At 45.4% G+C, this 17,058-nt stretch overlaps 1 protein-coding gene across 1 annotated transcript in view; it reads right to left on the bottom strand.

Annotated features, from left to right (window-relative positions):
- LOC147668823 (interferon-related developmental regulator 2-like) overlaps positions 1–17,058 on the bottom strand; it is a 93,294-nt gene that overhangs the window by 27,361 nt on the left and 48,875 nt on the right. The window contains exons 5-7 of the mRNA XM_086948428.1: positions 16,816–16,940; positions 9,876–10,033; positions 6,335–6,385 (exon numbers count right to left, since the gene is read on the bottom strand). Of these exons, the coding sequence (XP_086804554.1) occupies positions 6,335–6,385; positions 9,876–10,033; positions 16,816–16,940 (334 nt within the window). The remainder of the gene's footprint in view (positions 1–6,334; positions 6,386–9,875; positions 10,034–16,815; positions 16,941–17,058) is intronic.

Below are 17,058 nucleotides of genomic sequence, written 5' to 3'. Positions count from 1 at the left end.
TGCGTAGTCACCTGCCTCTCCTCTCTGCCCCAGTGTTGTCACCTGCCTCTCCTCTCTGCCCTTGCATTGTCGCCTGCCTCTCCTCTCTGCCCCTGCGTTGTGTCCTGCCTCTCCTCTCTGTCCCTGCGTTGTGTCCTGCCTCTCCTCTCTGCCCCTGCGTTGTTTCCTGCCTCTCCTCTCCGCCCCTGCCTCTCCTGCGTTGTATCCTGCCTCTCCTCTCCTCTCTGCAGTGTGTCCTGCCTCTCCTCTCTGCCCCTGCGTTTTCCTGCCTCTCCTCTCTTCTCTGCAATTGCGTTGTGTCCTGCCTCTCCTCTCCTCTCTTCCCGTGCGTTGTGTCCTGCCTCTCCTCTCTGCGTTGTGTCCTGCCTCTCCTCTCTGCCCCTGCGTTGTGTCCTGCCGCTCCTCTCTGCCCCTGCCTTGTCACCTGCCGCTCCTCTCTGCCCCATGTCCTGCCGCTCCTCTCTGCCCCTGCGTTGTGTCCTGCCGCTCCTCTCTGCCCCTGCGTTGTCACCTGCCTCTCCTCTTTGCCCCTGCGTTGTGTCCTGCCTCTCCTCTCTGCCCCTGCGTTGTCCTGCCTCTCCTCTCTGCCCCTGCGTTGTAGAAGACCTGGCACATGTTACTTGAGGCACACTGGAGTGGTGGTGTTAAAGACAGGGGCACTGCTTTCAGAATCTTTGGCTCCTAAGGGGGACCCCAATCACCTACCAGCTCTTTCACAGGAGCACAACATTTCCATGCTCCCCCCATCTGACCAAAGCTTCCATTCCAGACGACAGACCCCGGTATCTCACAGAGGATCACACAACACCACATACATAAGACCACACACACACCACACAAACACCCCACACACACTCACCAGGCACACAACCACACACACACACACACACACACACACACCTAGCCGTCAGTGCACACTTTCAACAGGCACACACAACACCAGTCGTCACTGCACGCTTTCGCCAGGAACACCAACACACACCCACACACACACCACCAGCTGTCAGTGCACGCTTTCACTAAGCACATACAATACCAGCCGTCATTGCACGCTTTCACCAGGCACACACACCACCAGACGTTTGTGCACGCTTTCACCAGGCACACACACCACCAGCCGGCAGTGCACGCTTCCACCAGGCGCACACACCACCAGCCATCAGTGCACAATTTCTACAGGCACACACACCACCAGCGATCAGTACACACATCAATTGTTAATGCATCCACAATTAACTATTGGAGCATCGCAGTATGGCACACTTTACTTTTAAACATTTTCATCTAAAGCGCAGCATGCCACCATTGCTACAATTCCAATCATACCCACATAATTCTACTACACACCACATGCATACACTCCATAACACATGGCGAAAAGACATTGCCATTTACAATGCCACTCTTCTGTTATCTCTCTCTTCTGCCTTCTTAGTCTCGACTGCCCTCCCTTTTCCACCTCTTTCTTTCACCTTCCTGTCCTCCATCTCCCTCTCTCTCCTCCTCTAGCCCTCCTTCTCCTTTCCGCCCTCCCTCTCTTACCTGCCGCCCTCTCCTTTCTGCCTTTCTCACACTTTCCTACCTTCCCTCATGCCCTCACACTCCTTTATGCCCTCCCTCTCTCCTGCGTCTATTCCTTCCCTCCTGCCCTCCCTCTCTATCCTGCACTCGCTTCCTTTTGAGCTTTCTTACTCCTGGCCTCTTTCATCCCTTCCCTCTCTCTGCAAATAATTGCATTATAAATGCACTCCAGATTTCTGTGTAAAGTAAAACACATCAACGTTTTACACATAATTCAATGAAGATACAAAACACCATTTATCAAAAGCTCAAACTTTAACAAAGGGAGTGCAGAGTAGGGAGTGCATAGAGCAGGGGGAGTGCAGAGTGCATAGAGTGCAGAGTGCGTGCAGAGTGCGTGCAGAGTGCATAGAGGGTGCAAAGTGCATAGGCAGTGCAGAGTACATAGGGAATGCAGAGTCCAGAGAGAGTGCATAAAGAGTGCATACAAAGTGCATAGGGAATGTATACAAAGTGCAGAGTGCATAGGGAGTGAATAAGGAGTGCAGAGTGCATAAGGAGTGCAGAGAGAGAGTGCATAAAAAGTGCAGAATGTATAGAGAGTGCAGAGTGCATAAGGAGTGCAAAGTGCATAGAGAGTGCATAGGTAATGCAGAGTGCATAGGGAGTGCATAGACAGTGCAAAGTGCAGAGAGAGTACATAGGGAGTGCAGAGTGTATAGAGAGTGCAAAGTGCATAGGAAGTGCAGAGTGCATAAGGAATGCAGAGAGTGCATAAGGAATGCAGAGAGTGCATAGGGAGTGCAGAGTGCATAAGAAGTGCAGAGTGCACAGTGCATAGACAGTGCACAGTGCATAGGTAATGCAGAATGCATGCAGAGTGCGTAGGGAGTGCAGAGTGCGTAGGGAGTGCAGAGTGCGTAGGGAGTGCAGAGTGCGTAGGGAGTGCAGAGTGCGTAGGGAGTGCAGAGTGCGTAGGGAGTGCAGAGTGCGTAGGGAGTGCAGAGTGCGTAGGGAGTGCAGAGTGCGTAGGGAGTGCAGAGTGCATAGGGAGTGCAGAGTGCATAGGGAGTGCAGAGTGCATAGGGAGTGCAGAGTGCATAGGGAGTGCAGAGTGCATAGGGAGTGCAGAGTGCATAGGGAGTGCAGAGTGCATAGGGAGTGCAGAGTGCATAGGGAGTGCAGAGTGCATAGGGAGTGCAGAGTGCATAGGGAGTGCAGAGTGCATAGGGAGTGCAGAGTGCGTAGGGAGTGCAGAGTGCGTAGGGAGTGCAGAGTGCGTAGGGAGTGCAGAGTGCGTAGGGAGTGCAGAGTGCGTAGGGAGTGCAGAGTGCGTAGGGAGTGCAGAGTGCGTAGGGAGTGCAGAGTGCATAGGGAGTGCAGAGTGCATAGGGAGTGCAGAGTGCATAGGGAGTGCAGAGTGCATAGGGAGTGCAGAGTGCATAGGGAGTGCAGAGTGCATAGGGAGTGCAGAGTGCATAGGGAGTGCAGAGTGCATAGGGAGTGCAGAGTGCATAGGGAGTGCAGAGTGCATAGGGAGTGCAGAGTGCATAGGGAGTGCAGAGTGCATAGACAGTGCAGAGTGCAGAGTGCATAGGGAGTGCACTCTGCACTCTTTAGGCACTCTGCACTCTCTATGCACTCTGCACTCTCTATGCACTCTGCACTCTCTATGCAAAGTGCTGCATAGGGAGTGCATGATAAGTGCAGAGTGCATAGGGAGTGCAGAGTGCATAGGAAGTGTGGAGTGCATACAAAGTGCACAGTGCATACAGAGTGCTGCATAAAAAGTGCAGAGTGCATAGGAAGTGGAGCGTGCAGGGTGCATATAGAGTACAGAGTGCATACAGAGTGCTGCATAGGGAGTGCAGAGTGCACAGGGAGTGCATATGAAATGCAGAGTGCATAAGAAATGCAGAGTGCATAAAGAGTACTAGGGAGTGCTAGAGAGTGCCAAGTGACTGCAAAAAAAAGGTAATGGCAATGTAAATGACAATGCCATTTACTTATCTGTTTTCGAAACAAAAACATAAATACAAATTTTGGCATATACAATGCCAATAACTCTAACTTTTCCAAAGGCGAAACCATTGCATTGTAAATGCTTGTTAAATATTGGGACTATGGTCACACCAGACCACGATTTTGACGATCCAGTCTTAGCAAGACAGCCTAAAATATTAGTGAGCACTGGTAGCCACAGGCTCGGGTTTGCCAAAAAGATCAGCAGGGACCCCATCTAGGACAGAGGCTTTATTCCTAGACTAATGGTCTAGTTTAAGGCTTTTTCAACTTCTTGTTTAGTGGGTGGTGACAAGTTTGGAGCGCTCTTCTCTATATGGGTGTCATCAAGCTGTGTTGGTAGACTAAAAAGAGTATGCTCACTATGGCTCCCATATAGCCCAGAGAAGCTCTACCCATCTATTCGGAGGGAGAATACCATTGCTACAACTGTTGCGACGGTCCTGAAAGTAGGGGCATTAAAGGTTTTCCAAACGAGGCAAGGGTCCTTGGTGACAGTGGCTTCATATAATTTATACCATGCCTCTTGTCGAATAGTTGCCTCGTGGGCGAATAATGCTCAAGCCGGTCATTTAAAATTTAATGGAATCAATATTTTTCATAACTCCATGGTTATAGTGTGGAGGTCTCCATCTACATTTAAGAATACAAGGCGTAGAGTCACTAAATACATATTGGAAGCTTTACAAAGCTAAGGGAGCAGCATAAAAAGGTTGACAAAAAAAACAGGCCAAATAGTTGTGCTTAAGATATCATCGCACAATTTTGTATCAAGAAAAATGTGTCAATGTAGGTCACCAGAACTAACTACAGGCCAGCCTCTGACACCAATCTACTGTGGATAAAGCTTGAAACAAATACAGAGGCACTAATGTAGCTCCACTTTTACTCCTGCACCTCCATCCAAAGGGGCAGTTAAGCAGAAAGAGTACACTAGGGCTACTTACTAGCATGTGCACTTTTCAAGCTGCACACAAATAAATCACACTGACAAATGCAATGGAAGAGGTCTTGCACATTGGAAAGGAAACTGTTCCCATCCTCTTATGCAGATAAATCGGTCCTACTGACAAGGCCTTCCGCCCTGGATAGCTCCTGTTAGACATGGTGGAGTAGCACAAGATAAACATGCTGAAGATAAAAGCAAACAAAAAATCATTGGAAAAGCTGTTGCGAAAAGGAGAAGAAGTTCTGGATGAACCGACTTGAAAGTGGCCTAAACACACCCAGGCTCATGCAAATCACCACTTTGAAATCTCAAGAAAATCTCAATTAGCTGGACAGGAACTAATAACTTTGCTGAACTGTGGTCAAGGCTTTCATCAATCTTGTAGACAAAAACCCACAACATCAAGAAATGGAGGGAAGACTGCCTATGGAGCACAATTGTGCATCTCAGAAAATGTCACAGAAGCTGCAGTTTCGGGAGGGAGCTGTGGCATTAATCTATGCATCTCAAATGCTTAATCTGTTGACGTTTTACAATTAAGATACACCATTATATAGGAAAGCCTGCCCAAGACATTTTGGAATAAAAGAAACAACTTGTTGGACTGAAGATGGGCAGAGCATAATAAATGCAGGCACTAGATCACCTAGGAGAAAAACGTTTGAAATGTCTACGAGAGTAGTTTCCTGTAATCTGCACACCAAATCATCAGGATTCTTGTCAAAAGGGGCCTTATGCAAATTCAGCACAATTAAACTGAAAAGCAGGAACGAGAGAACAAGTTGATGCCACCATGGAGAAAGAATTTTTTCTCCATTGCGAAAAGGCCCCAACCTTTTGTAATATTTCTGCACAACATAAGAAAGGCAGCTTAACAGCAATAGACACGATCTGCCAGTGGGGAGAATCCGTGGACAAGAACTCCGTTAGCCAAACAGAAGCAGCGGAACCTAGAGCATTTCACTGCGATCAGCCCAAATTAAGATAGAGGCTATAACAAATAAATTATGGTTTTCCTTTTAGGAGACAACTTGGAAATCAATGACAGAGTGGCCACCTATCTCAAAGCATGGAAGATCAGTAAGGGGGTTGAAGAGCGAAATACACTAAAGATTCGAAGAGCAGCATAGAGTTACAGATTCCACAGGAGGTGATAACAGAAGTTATCAAGTAACACCACTCAACAGTTCACAATTGGACATAATATTGTTTCCTTAAAGGACCGATTTGGTGGGCAATACCAGCTTCTAGTTGAACATTTAATCCAATTCTGAACGCATTTTAGGTTCTAGTCTGGAAATGTGAAACTGAAACAATAAGGTATTATTTTATGACACCAAAGACGTCTGGCATAACTTTTTTAAAATAAAAGGTGAAATCAATGCACCCCGACTTGCGATGAAGCACAAAAGGTACCAAGAGGGACGTGGAACAGTAAATGTTCAACATTACCGCTATCCATACCAACACAATTACTGTTACTTTGTGTGTTAAATTGCACAAATCACCTGCCAAATATAAATGGAATAAAAAGTGTGAACTTGTCAATGAGTAAACTGAACGTTTCAGGCATTTAAGGCATTTAAGACTACATTTATATGAAAATTCTTGCTAGCCTTCTCAAAATCAAGAAGGGAAAAAACATCTACCTGTCTAAATGATCTCAGTCATCCAAACCCCTAATCTCAGAGCTGGCACAGTAAGCCAACAAAGTCTTATTGAGGCTTGCATCACATAGAAACCCACTCGTTTTAGTGGCACACATCTTAATGATAAAGTACGACACTGAAGACATTCCCTTACTAAGCAGCCAGGTGGGATCTGCTTTAAGACCTCACTTACCTCAACATCAGCTGCAACCAAGTAACAGCACATTGCTAGGGCAGAGGCACACTGCAGGGGAGAGTAAAAAAAAGTTTGAGAGATCAAGAAGTACTTTATGAATCCAACAATAAAATAAACAGTTGTTTGTAAGGAACGGGTACGTACTCTCCCTATTTCCCCCCTTAATGAATCATGGTGCACTCATCAGACTGGGATCACAGGATGGAATAATCGTAGTCTATAAATGACCCACCTTAGTCCTACTTTACTTCAGTGGGTCTTGAAAGGCATCAATATTTTGTTTAACAGGATTCCTTCAAGCACTTTTTTAAAGCACCCAATACCTCCAAAAAACAATGGTTATATCAGGTGGCTGTGGGAAAATGTTCCAAGTATTGTATATTAACACTCCAACTGCAATAGCTTTTAAATTCTATTATGTGTGCTTTTTTGATTTTGTTAAAGCCATCCTGTATCAAAACCATATTGTGTTGGAAAACTGCTTTTTTTTGTGGCAGCAGAAAAAGTTGGCTAACCCTCTAAAACTAGCATATGAATCAGAATATCTTACGAGTTGAATACGGGAACGCTTTTTGAAGAGCTCGCTTCTCTATAAATGTAACCTTATTTAGGGTCCGATATAAAGAGTTTCAATTAGAATAGGGTTGCAAACTAAATTTTGCCTGGATTTAGGGTATGGGAAGATAGTTAAATCAAATGCATAAACTGCACATATTTGGAGATGCTCTCTTGTACTGCATCCTTGTTGCAGTACAGGGGCTATTCCATTGCATTTAAAACAAAGATCCTTCTAGGATATAGAATATTAATACACTCTTTCTACATAGCTGTAAGATATTATTTGGGTTAGTGGGGCACTTGATACTGAGCATGTTTCACTTTGTCCACCACTAATGTCGGAGCACTTCTGTTAAAATTCGTTATATCTGAGGTCAGCTAATGAGCAGGTAATTCATTTTATTTACAGGGAAATCCTTAGGTGTATTTTATGATAGGCATAAAATATTTTTAGATGTTGGAGCCTGAATACATGAATGAAAAAAAATCACTTACCACATACAATATTTGTATTTTTTTTTAATTTGACAGATTCTGTACTATTCGGTTTTGTGAAAGCTTTTACCAAAACATACTTGAAACACACATTCTGTCGCTCACCGGTTAGAGGCGGCAGACCCAGAAGCAGAGGTCGGCCCGGGACCAGGGTTCAATTCCCAACGCGGCAGGGTACGGAACCAATGTCAGCGGGCTCGATAAATCTCGCCTCGGTGCCTCTCTAACCATGGGTCCCACGGTGCAACTCTGGGCAATAGCTTGCTTAATCTCCACAACGGCCCCCTCGCTGCCGGGGATGCCTGGCTTCACCTTGGGGATGCCCAATAGGAACCATCTCACAGGGAAAGCCAGGACGGGTTCCCCAGCGGTACACAGCGCCAAGAAACCACAGGGTGAACGTGCGCTCTACAAATTCATACTAACATAACATTCTTATAGTAGTGAAGACACTAGCTGCCATCACTTAAAATGATTAGGTGCCTCGCCTGGTGCAGTTTAAGATCGAAATTCAAGTGGACAAGAGAAGACCACCAAAAAGAAAATGCTCGGAGTAATCTAATGAAAGTAACAAGCGGTTCATTAGGAGTGTAAAACTCCTAATCAGGAACCCACAGGAATACCCGAAATAGGGATCTTTTACCAGATGTATCATGTATGGTCTTGGCCTGTGCCAGATGTGCAGAGGGTGCACACCCATTATATGCCATTTTAATCAACTTTAATTAGTAGGTGCAGGATGGTAGCAGTCAGAGCAGCCTGTGACCTATGACAATATATCCATGTTCAACCAAGTGGTGAAAAATAATACTCCGGACCATTTACTCAAAGGAAATTATGAAGTGTAGGAGACAGTTTGGGAGCAGAGAATTCAGTGTACATTTAGCTGAATAGGGTTCAGAGCACAAAGGACATGGCCAAAAGCATGTCTATTGCCTGAAGAGAGGGGTTTGAACAAATCCTCAAATTTCCTCAAATGCTTTAATCCTTTCATCCTAGTGAGGATTGCATGCAAGGGTGCCAACAGCATCTGGGGATTCAGAGATGCATTAAAAGAATACGCGTTTGGCCAGATAAAATAAGCCAGGCAACACTTCAGAAGTACCGATGGCCCACAGCCTGTTTTTCTAAGCGCTAGAAGAAGAAAAAACCTCCTTTCTGTAAAATGCCCTGCTTTAAGCTTTCCTGGTTGTTCCCTAGTTATGAAAAGATCTTGAACATATGTATGTACAAAAACTGTGTGCCAACCCCATTTGACCAAGCAATTATCTGCATTTGTTATGTAAATATACTTGTTAGAGCAAACTTGGACCACTGGTTTCTTAAAGCTAAAAGTAGACTAGGTGGTTACTGTGAAGGTAAATTAAAGGAATAAATGTCAGCAGTGATATGCTAGTCTAAATAGCTATGTTTTCGTTTTTTCCTGAAAAGCTTGAACTCCGTTTCATGGCATAGATGGTCAGGGATGCAATTCCAGAAGGTGGGTGCCCCGCACAGAGGAAACTGCAGCCTCCCACACATTTCTTCAAGTATCTTAGAGGAGTCACAAACACTTCTTGGAGACTGTGATGGAGTGCATATCTTAATCCTCCGGGACACAAAGCAAGGCGCCATTCCATCGAAGACTTTGAAAATTAGGCAACAGATTTTAAAACTTATACTCTGTTTCACCGATAACCAGTGAATTTGTTTCAACATGAGTAACATGTTGTTCCTAGTGAGTTTATAGAAGACATGAGCAGCCTTACTTTGCACCACCTGCAGTCTGTCAACAGCATTGTTGGAAAGACCTAATCAGAAGGAATTTGCACAATCCAATCTCGATTTAATGGAAGCAATAATTTAAATGGTTTAAATCAGGTTTATTTTTTGTTTTATAGATTATAGTATTCTGTTAATTCCGGTTGGTTGTTTTTTAGGGGGGCTTTTAGCACCATAAAGTCTTTCGATACAAGTATGATTTTTATAAACTTAGTTGGTTTGCGAGCTGAACACCAACGTAAATTTGAGACATCTAGCCTCAATCTTATTGGATTAGTTAATCACCAGCATAATTTCACTACCACAGCAATCCTGGGGAAATACTAAACACAAGTCAGATCACTGATGGCCTCTGTGGTCATGAAACCAGGGCCTCGAGCTGTGAAGATATACAGAGAAACTGCAATTAGTTTGGTCACACTTGACAAATGCCTACACCCGTTTCTTTGGCATAATAACAGATAATTGAAGGTTGATCAATCCTAATTGGGTCAATAAAAACTTTACTCACAGCTTCAAGTGCTAGTGCAAACAATATTCCATAAATGAATCTTCATCACAGAAACAGATAAGCAAGTTTCTTGTGTGAACTTACTTTAAGTTAGAAATAGAGGCAAAGGGCCATGGTAAAGATTCACTTAATTGTAGCAAATAAACGTTAGTGATCAACTTCTGGAAAGAAATATAGAAAGTACAGGACGCTTAGACAAAAGATAGCACTTACGCTTTGCCGGGCGATTAGGCTGGCTGAGGCATCAGTGAGGATATTGATTAGAAGTGGCTTAAGACTCCGGAAAATTTCCTCCCCTTCAGGCCCAGAACCCATTTGAAGGCACAGCAGTGTAAGCACATTAGCAGCCAAAGACTGCTCCTCCCCTTTCCCTGACAGAAAAAGACAATAAATAAATAGGCAAAGTGGCATGTTGTGTCAAAGTGAATTTTGTGCACAGTAAACATGTCCAAAAGCTCATCTAAGCAATTGTCAGAGCAACCAGACAACTGACTATCTTAAAACAGTTTAAAGTACAACAATTTGAATCTGTGAAATAATATGGTCTGAAACCAAGACATGGTTTGGTTTATATGTCCATATATGTACAAGTGTATGCATTCAATAGGTCCTCATACATGCACTGTCACTCAATGTTGCACTCATGCATCCAATTACTGAATCACAGACTAATGACTGCATTAACTTTCTAACACAACCGCAATAAAATACAGACTCAACATATGCAAGATAAATTAAAAGAATACAGGTAGAAAAAAATGGAAACATGCTGCTGTCTAAACATGGCAGGAATATGCTTGCAAAATTAAGCTAAATACAGTAGCAGGTGTCGGTCTTGCACAAATAGTGAATATAGTTATCGTTTTAAAGGTTTTAGCATGCAGCCATGGTTAGACATGTTGGCCTTCTTGGAATGGTAAAACTGATACACTTTGGAAAACAGCATTCCATAAAGGGTCGTATGGTTTAGTGGAAGTGGCCACATGGGGTGCCACGCACTGCACATGAAATAAGACATTAAGCGTCCCGCTAGCACTGCTTGGAGAGCAGTTGTATTCGCTTAAGAAAACTTGAAATAAAAAAGGAAACAAAGAAATAAAAGTGGGAACAAAAAAGTAGAAAACTGAAGAACTTGCCACCTACTCATTACATTGAAGAGCACTCATTTTGAGATGGATGAGCAAATATGATTAGAAAATATCACTCACAGGTCAAGAGAGCCAATGACTGATGTGAAATGAACCATCACACCATGTAATGTATTGTCATGGATGTTAGTAGACTTTTAAAAAAAGACTCAAATAAATGGCAGAAGAGGGTAAACCCAACTGCCCTCCATCAATAGATATTTTATTTTATTCTTTTTTTAATGCAAGATTGTGGTAGACAGCAATGCCCATCAGGCCTTCCTTCCAAACTGATACCAGCAAGTCTGCTTCCACACCAAACTCCTTCCCTACAAATGTCTGAGATTTCATGCAACAAAATACGCCTCTATGGATTGTGAAAAGAACATGCTAACATCAATGTGTCAGACTTAATGCCCTTCATTAAACAATCAGTGATATAACCGTTATCAATCTCTTGTCATTACATAACTCTGTGTTCGGGATACACCTTCCACGAGGTAACCATCAGGCATACTGTAAAAAAAAAAAAAAATACAAATCTGTGCTAAATTATAACTTTCAAAACCATATAAAATCCATACTAGTAGAGCCGAATAAGGATTACCATAATGCAAATCTTCCACCTACATGATTCGTTCCAGTGAGTCGTCAACACCAAAACCCTTGCCTATTACCGTATTCTGCCAGATCCCATGCAACAAAATAACTGACAGAGGACTTTAGCAAAGCGTATTAATGAGCCAACCTGAAAATGTCATTTCCTTTAACACGTTATTCACAATAAGTGAATCTGGCCTAGTGGGGTTGCCATAACCTTTTAATATAAACAGATCACACCTAACAATACGATAACTTTTACCACTCAACTGAAAAGGCCTTTAGCATTGGCTTGACACTATCCAACACATTTCTACTGATGTCCGCATTAACTGGCAACCATCGTGCAGTTATGAAAATAAATCTATACAAAATTACAGTTAACAAAACTCTAAACAACCCATCTTAATAGGGTCCAACTAGATTCATCACAGTGAAATTCTCCTTCCAGGGTGTGTCGGACCCTTGCCTACTAAGCTTATCGGAGATTACATGTAACCAAATACCGGTCTACAGCCTGTAGCAATTTGATAAAGCCTATTGGCTTTAACAAATGCTTTTCACAGTAAGTTAAGCCTGGACCACTGCCCTTGTCATAACTTTTCATAAGATGATCAGACCTATGGAACTGGACAGGTTTCCGAATGCACCAGTCAGGCCTATAGCCTATCACCATAACCGACTCAAACCTGCTGTCTTGAGCATACATTTTTCCACAAGGGAACTATCAGGCACACTATCACAACATTAAAAGTGTGTACAGATTTACAGTTGGCTAAACAAAATATTATCTCCACTAAGCCTAGCAAGGATTCACAGAGAGAATGGTCTATATCCACAGTTTGTCGTAGGAAACCAACACCAAATCCCTTTCCTACTAATACGGTAGTGTCAATGTAACAAACTATCTCTATATAACATTTAATATAAAGTGATAACAATCCACCTATAAATGCCTATAGACTAACACCTGCTTTTTAAAATAAATGTCAGGCCTACTGCCTTTATCATAACAGATCACAATAAACAGAATAGGCCTATAGCCATGATCACAGACTTGCCACCATTACCAACTTAGGGACATTAACAAGTTGGCGCTATAAAATTATCGCTGCTTTTGCAGCAGTTTGACAGGCACCGGGGAGGAGGGCGGGCGATATGAATGTCAGCAGCCCTACATGCCAACAACAGATGCATACTGGTAAGTAGCATATTCCGTTCGAGGCATGTGGGCTGCTGAATTCATATCTGTGCATAGAATAAATAGCAGTTACCTCCTTAGCGGCGGTTGCCCGTGCCAGCTGCAGCAGTCTGAAAAAGTGTTTTGAGAACAGCCTGACCTACAGCAGCTTGCTGTTTGGAGTGTACATCTACGCAGTAGTGTTTGGTAAATGTATGTATGGTGGTCCATGTGGCTGCCTTACATATATCTTCTAGGGGAATGTTACCTAGGAAAGCCATGGATGCCCCTAATTTGCGTGTGGAATGCGCTCTTGGGGGAACTGTTAATGTGCGTTTAGCTTTTTGATAACAGATTTGTATGCACTTAACAATCCATCTGGCTATACCAGATTTGGAAATGGGGTTGCCTTTGTGTTGTGGAGAGAAGGCAACAAACAGTTGCTTAGTCTTTCTGAAATCTTTTGTCCTGTCGATGTAATACAGGAGAGCTCTTTTAACATCTAAGGTGTGCAGTGCACGCTCTGCCACAGAATCTGGATTGGGGAAGAAAACTGGCAGTTCAATGTTTTGATTAATGTGGAACTGCGACACTACTTTAGGCATGAATTTAGGGTTGGTACGTAGCACCACCCTATTAGCATGAATTTGTATGAAGGGCTCTTGAATAGTTAGGGCTTGAAGCTCACTAACTCTTCGTAGCGATGTGATGGCTACCAGAAAGGCCACTTTCCATGTGAGAAACTGTATTTCACAAGAGTGAAGGGGTTCAAAGGGTGGTCCCATTAGTCTGGTGAGAACCACGTTTAGATTCCAGACAGGTGAAGGAGGGTGCCTGGGAGGGATGACTCCGAGTCCCTCAAGAAAGGCTTAAATGGCAGGCACCCTGAAAAGGGAAAGATGCTGCCTGTTTTGAAGATATGTCGCAATGGCGGCCAGGTGTATCCTGATCAAACTATATGCCAGATTGCATCTGTAGAGATGCAACAGATAGCATATGATGTTTTGCGTGGACGCATCCAGCGGATCAATGCTATTATTGGAACAGTAAATGACAAACCGTTTCCATTTGGCCGCATAACATGCCCTAGTTGTAGGTCTCCTTGATGTTCATACAGTCAGGGGGGTAGGTTGAGGTAGCCAAACTATGACCTCAGGAGCCATATCGCAAGGCTCAACTGTTGTGGATCTGGGTGTTGAATGTCTCCATGGCTCTGAGTGAGGAGACTGGGCGTGAGGCGCAGCCTTTCGTGGGGCACCACTAAAAGTTCTAGGAACATGGTGTACCAGGCCTGCTGTGCCCACGTTGGAGCAACCAGGATGAGCGTCATGGTGTGGTCGCAGTTTGCGCACCACTAGCAGTATGAGTGGTGCTGGCGGGAAAAGCGTACGCAAATCTGCCTGACCAGTTCATCCATATCGCATTGCCCCGAGACTGCGGGTGTGGGAACCTGACAGCGAAGCTTTGGCATTTTCCTGTGTGGCGAAGAGGTCGATCTCTGGATGACCCCACTGCTGGAAATATGGTTGGAGCACTGATGGGTGTATCTCCCACGCGTGCATCTGATGGCTGTGCCTGCTGAGCAGGTCCGCCATCTGATTGTCCTTGCCTGGGAGGTGTTCCGCCATGAGGAACATGTTTCTCTGAATGGCCCACTTCCACATGCTCTGGGATAGATGAGACAATTGTGGAGAGAGTGTCCCTCCCTGCTTCTGGATGTAATACATGGCAGTCATGTTGTCCGTCCGGATCAGCACGACTTTGTTGCACAGGTGTAATTTGAACGCCTTTCTGCTCCCTCTTTGTAAGCATCAGGCAGGTGTTGCAACAGCTGTTCTAGCGTGTCGTAGTGAGCCCTATCATATCTGGCTAATAGGGCCTGTGTGTTGGAGATCCTCCAAATATTAGCCGCTTGAGCTGCCACCCGTTTACCAGAAGCCTCTAAGATTTTGGATTCTTTGTCCGGAGGAGCATCACCACTCGTCTGAGAGTTTGCTCTTTTGCGAGCATTAGCCACTACTAGTGAGTCCAATGGGAGTTGGCCCTTGATGTACATAGGGTCCACAGGCGCAGGCTTATACTTTATTTCAATCGTTGGGTTTATAACCCTTGCCCTGGTGGGTTCCTTGAAAATGTCAGTAGCATGTTTGAGGACAACCTTTAGCAGGGGCAGTGTTTTCACTGATCTTTCTGAGCTGGAGAAAGTATCGAAGAGAAAGTCCTCCTCCACCGGCTCTGCGTGCATGTCAACATCATGGTTGAGGGCGGCTCTTTCAATAAAGCCGCCGTGTCTTCAGTAGGCGAGGTTTTCACACTATAAGACTGAGTGTCGGGCGTAGTGTGGGGATCATCAGGGTCAGTCCAGTGTTGAGACTCCCCTTGATCAGAGTCAGCATTGTAAATAAATACCATATGACTATAAATCATCTCCCACTTCCTCGAGGTTGCCGAGTCCTTTTTCTTTTTGAGGGGGATTTTATATGACTCCAAAGGGTGCTCTGGTGCGATTTTCCTTTTGTGAATGGTGAGCCTGCCCGAATCAGAGTCGATGTAGAGCTTCGACTGATTGTCATTTGAGGGAGCCTGGAACATTACCTCCTCCGGAATGGACTGCGATTTAGAAGGTCAGGATACCTTTTTGGAGGGTTCGGCGCTCCTCTGTGGCTCGAGCGATTTTGGTCGAGCGGTCGGGGGCAGCCCGTATTTAATTGGTGGTGGAAGCACCAGAGACGAACCGACCGCTTTAGGGATTGACATAGTCTTCGATCTGATTGGCTTCGACGTATCACCAGCATGCTTGAGGCCTTGCGTCGACTCGAGCTGATGGTGCGCAGCAGGTACGTCCTTGGTTTTTGACGAGATATGCTCCTTTGGGTCGGACTTTGTCTTCGACTCGAGGGCTTTACTGAATAGCGTCTTAGAGGCTGCAAGGGTCGGTTCGATAGTCTTTTTAGCATGGAGTCCTTTGGCAGTGTTGCCATGTTTGGACGTCGACGGCGTCAGGCTGACGTGCTTGACCGTCGAGACTGGCTTCGGCACCCGCTCTTGGGGTCGGCGCCGCCTTGTGGCCCAGAAGGGTCGATGACGCTGGTAGACCTGACTGGAGCCGAGGAGCTCGAGGGCGTCGATCCGAGCACTGACTTCACCAGTTTCGGTTTCGTGTTTGCCTCGGTTTCGGTTTCGATTTTTGTGGCTCGACCGATGGCTCTGTAGACGTATTCTTAGCTGGGCCTTGACGCGGGGCTGTAGAATGTAACTTAGGATCTCGGCTAAGGCCTTCCGGCGATACCTCGACCTGAGCCTTAGAGGACAGTGTCAATATTAGGCCCCACGATTGTGGGTGGGCTTTGCTCATCGCTGGAGTCGTCACCAACGGCTCCGATGGCCTCTGCGTCGTCTCCTACCTAGACGACGTCTTCATGGACATAGTCTTCATAGTCGTCCATACTGAAGATAGAATCTTGCTCCGACTCTGGGTCTGATTGCTGGTCAGGAACCTCTTAGACGCCGTCATCGTCGGCCTCGAAGATGCTCTCCGGGTCAGGTGTAGTTTTTTGCGCCGACTGTCATGCGGCGCGTCGAACTCGAAGAGTCTTCTTCGATCGGAACTTTGAACAGGCCATACAGCTGGCCTCGTCGTGGTCCGGGGACAAACATTTATTGCACACTGGGTGCACATCAATGTGAGGGTACTTAGAGCTGCAGACGGGGCATCCCTTGAACAGGCTCCGTTCCGTCGTCGAATTTGGGCCTGGTGTCGAAAAGGCAAACGGCCTTCGACGTCCTGTTCGGAGAACTGGATGAAGTATAGGCACCGAACGAGACAATACAGACGCCCCGAAGGCCTTTTGGCCTTGCGCAAAGAGTTTTATGTTGATTCCGAACTTGAGTCAAGAAAGTACATCCGAACCCAATGGCGGAAAAAAACAATCTGGGGATGGATAGGATGCCCATGCGCACTGTAGTCCAGGGGAGGAGCCACCTTTCTCGTGATACTTCGAAGACTCTTCCAGGACAACAATGTGCAATCATCCGGACCCAACACTAGGCGGCGATGTATGCACAGATAGGAATTCAGCAGCCCACATGCCTCGAACCTTCAGGTTTCCGAAGATAGGGAAAATGTAATGAGGGGAAAGATCCCATTTCTTATGCAGTTGCCCCTCTCCTCTGTTCACCAATGTACCCTTCCCCATTGCCGCTCTGACTGCACGAAGACACACGCCAGTTGTAAGATGCCACCTACCTTTCTTCATACATCGCTCCAAAGCATCTGTGAGAGTGAGACGTCGCTCCAGCAGGAAGTCATACAAGATCCTAGCAGACAACGCAAGCCGCAGGCTCTCCAGTGCCGCCTGGCGGGTTTTAGCACTAGAACGAGAAACAGGTCACGCTGGGTCAACAAGGGAAAGGTCAGGGGAAAAGGCAGGGAGGAAAGGCATCAATGTTCTCAGCACACAAGGCAGGGGCACTCTTTTTGATAACATCG

This window comes from Lissotriton vulgaris, unplaced genomic scaffold (genome assembly GCF_964263255.1).
Source record: "Lissotriton vulgaris unplaced genomic scaffold, aLisVul1.2 SCAFFOLD_437, whole genome shotgun sequence".
Taxonomy (NCBI): domain Eukaryota; kingdom Metazoa; phylum Chordata; class Amphibia; order Caudata; family Salamandridae; genus Lissotriton; species Lissotriton vulgaris.
Note: the sequence above shows the minus strand (reverse complement) of the source record. Positions and strands in the feature narration are given on the sequence as shown.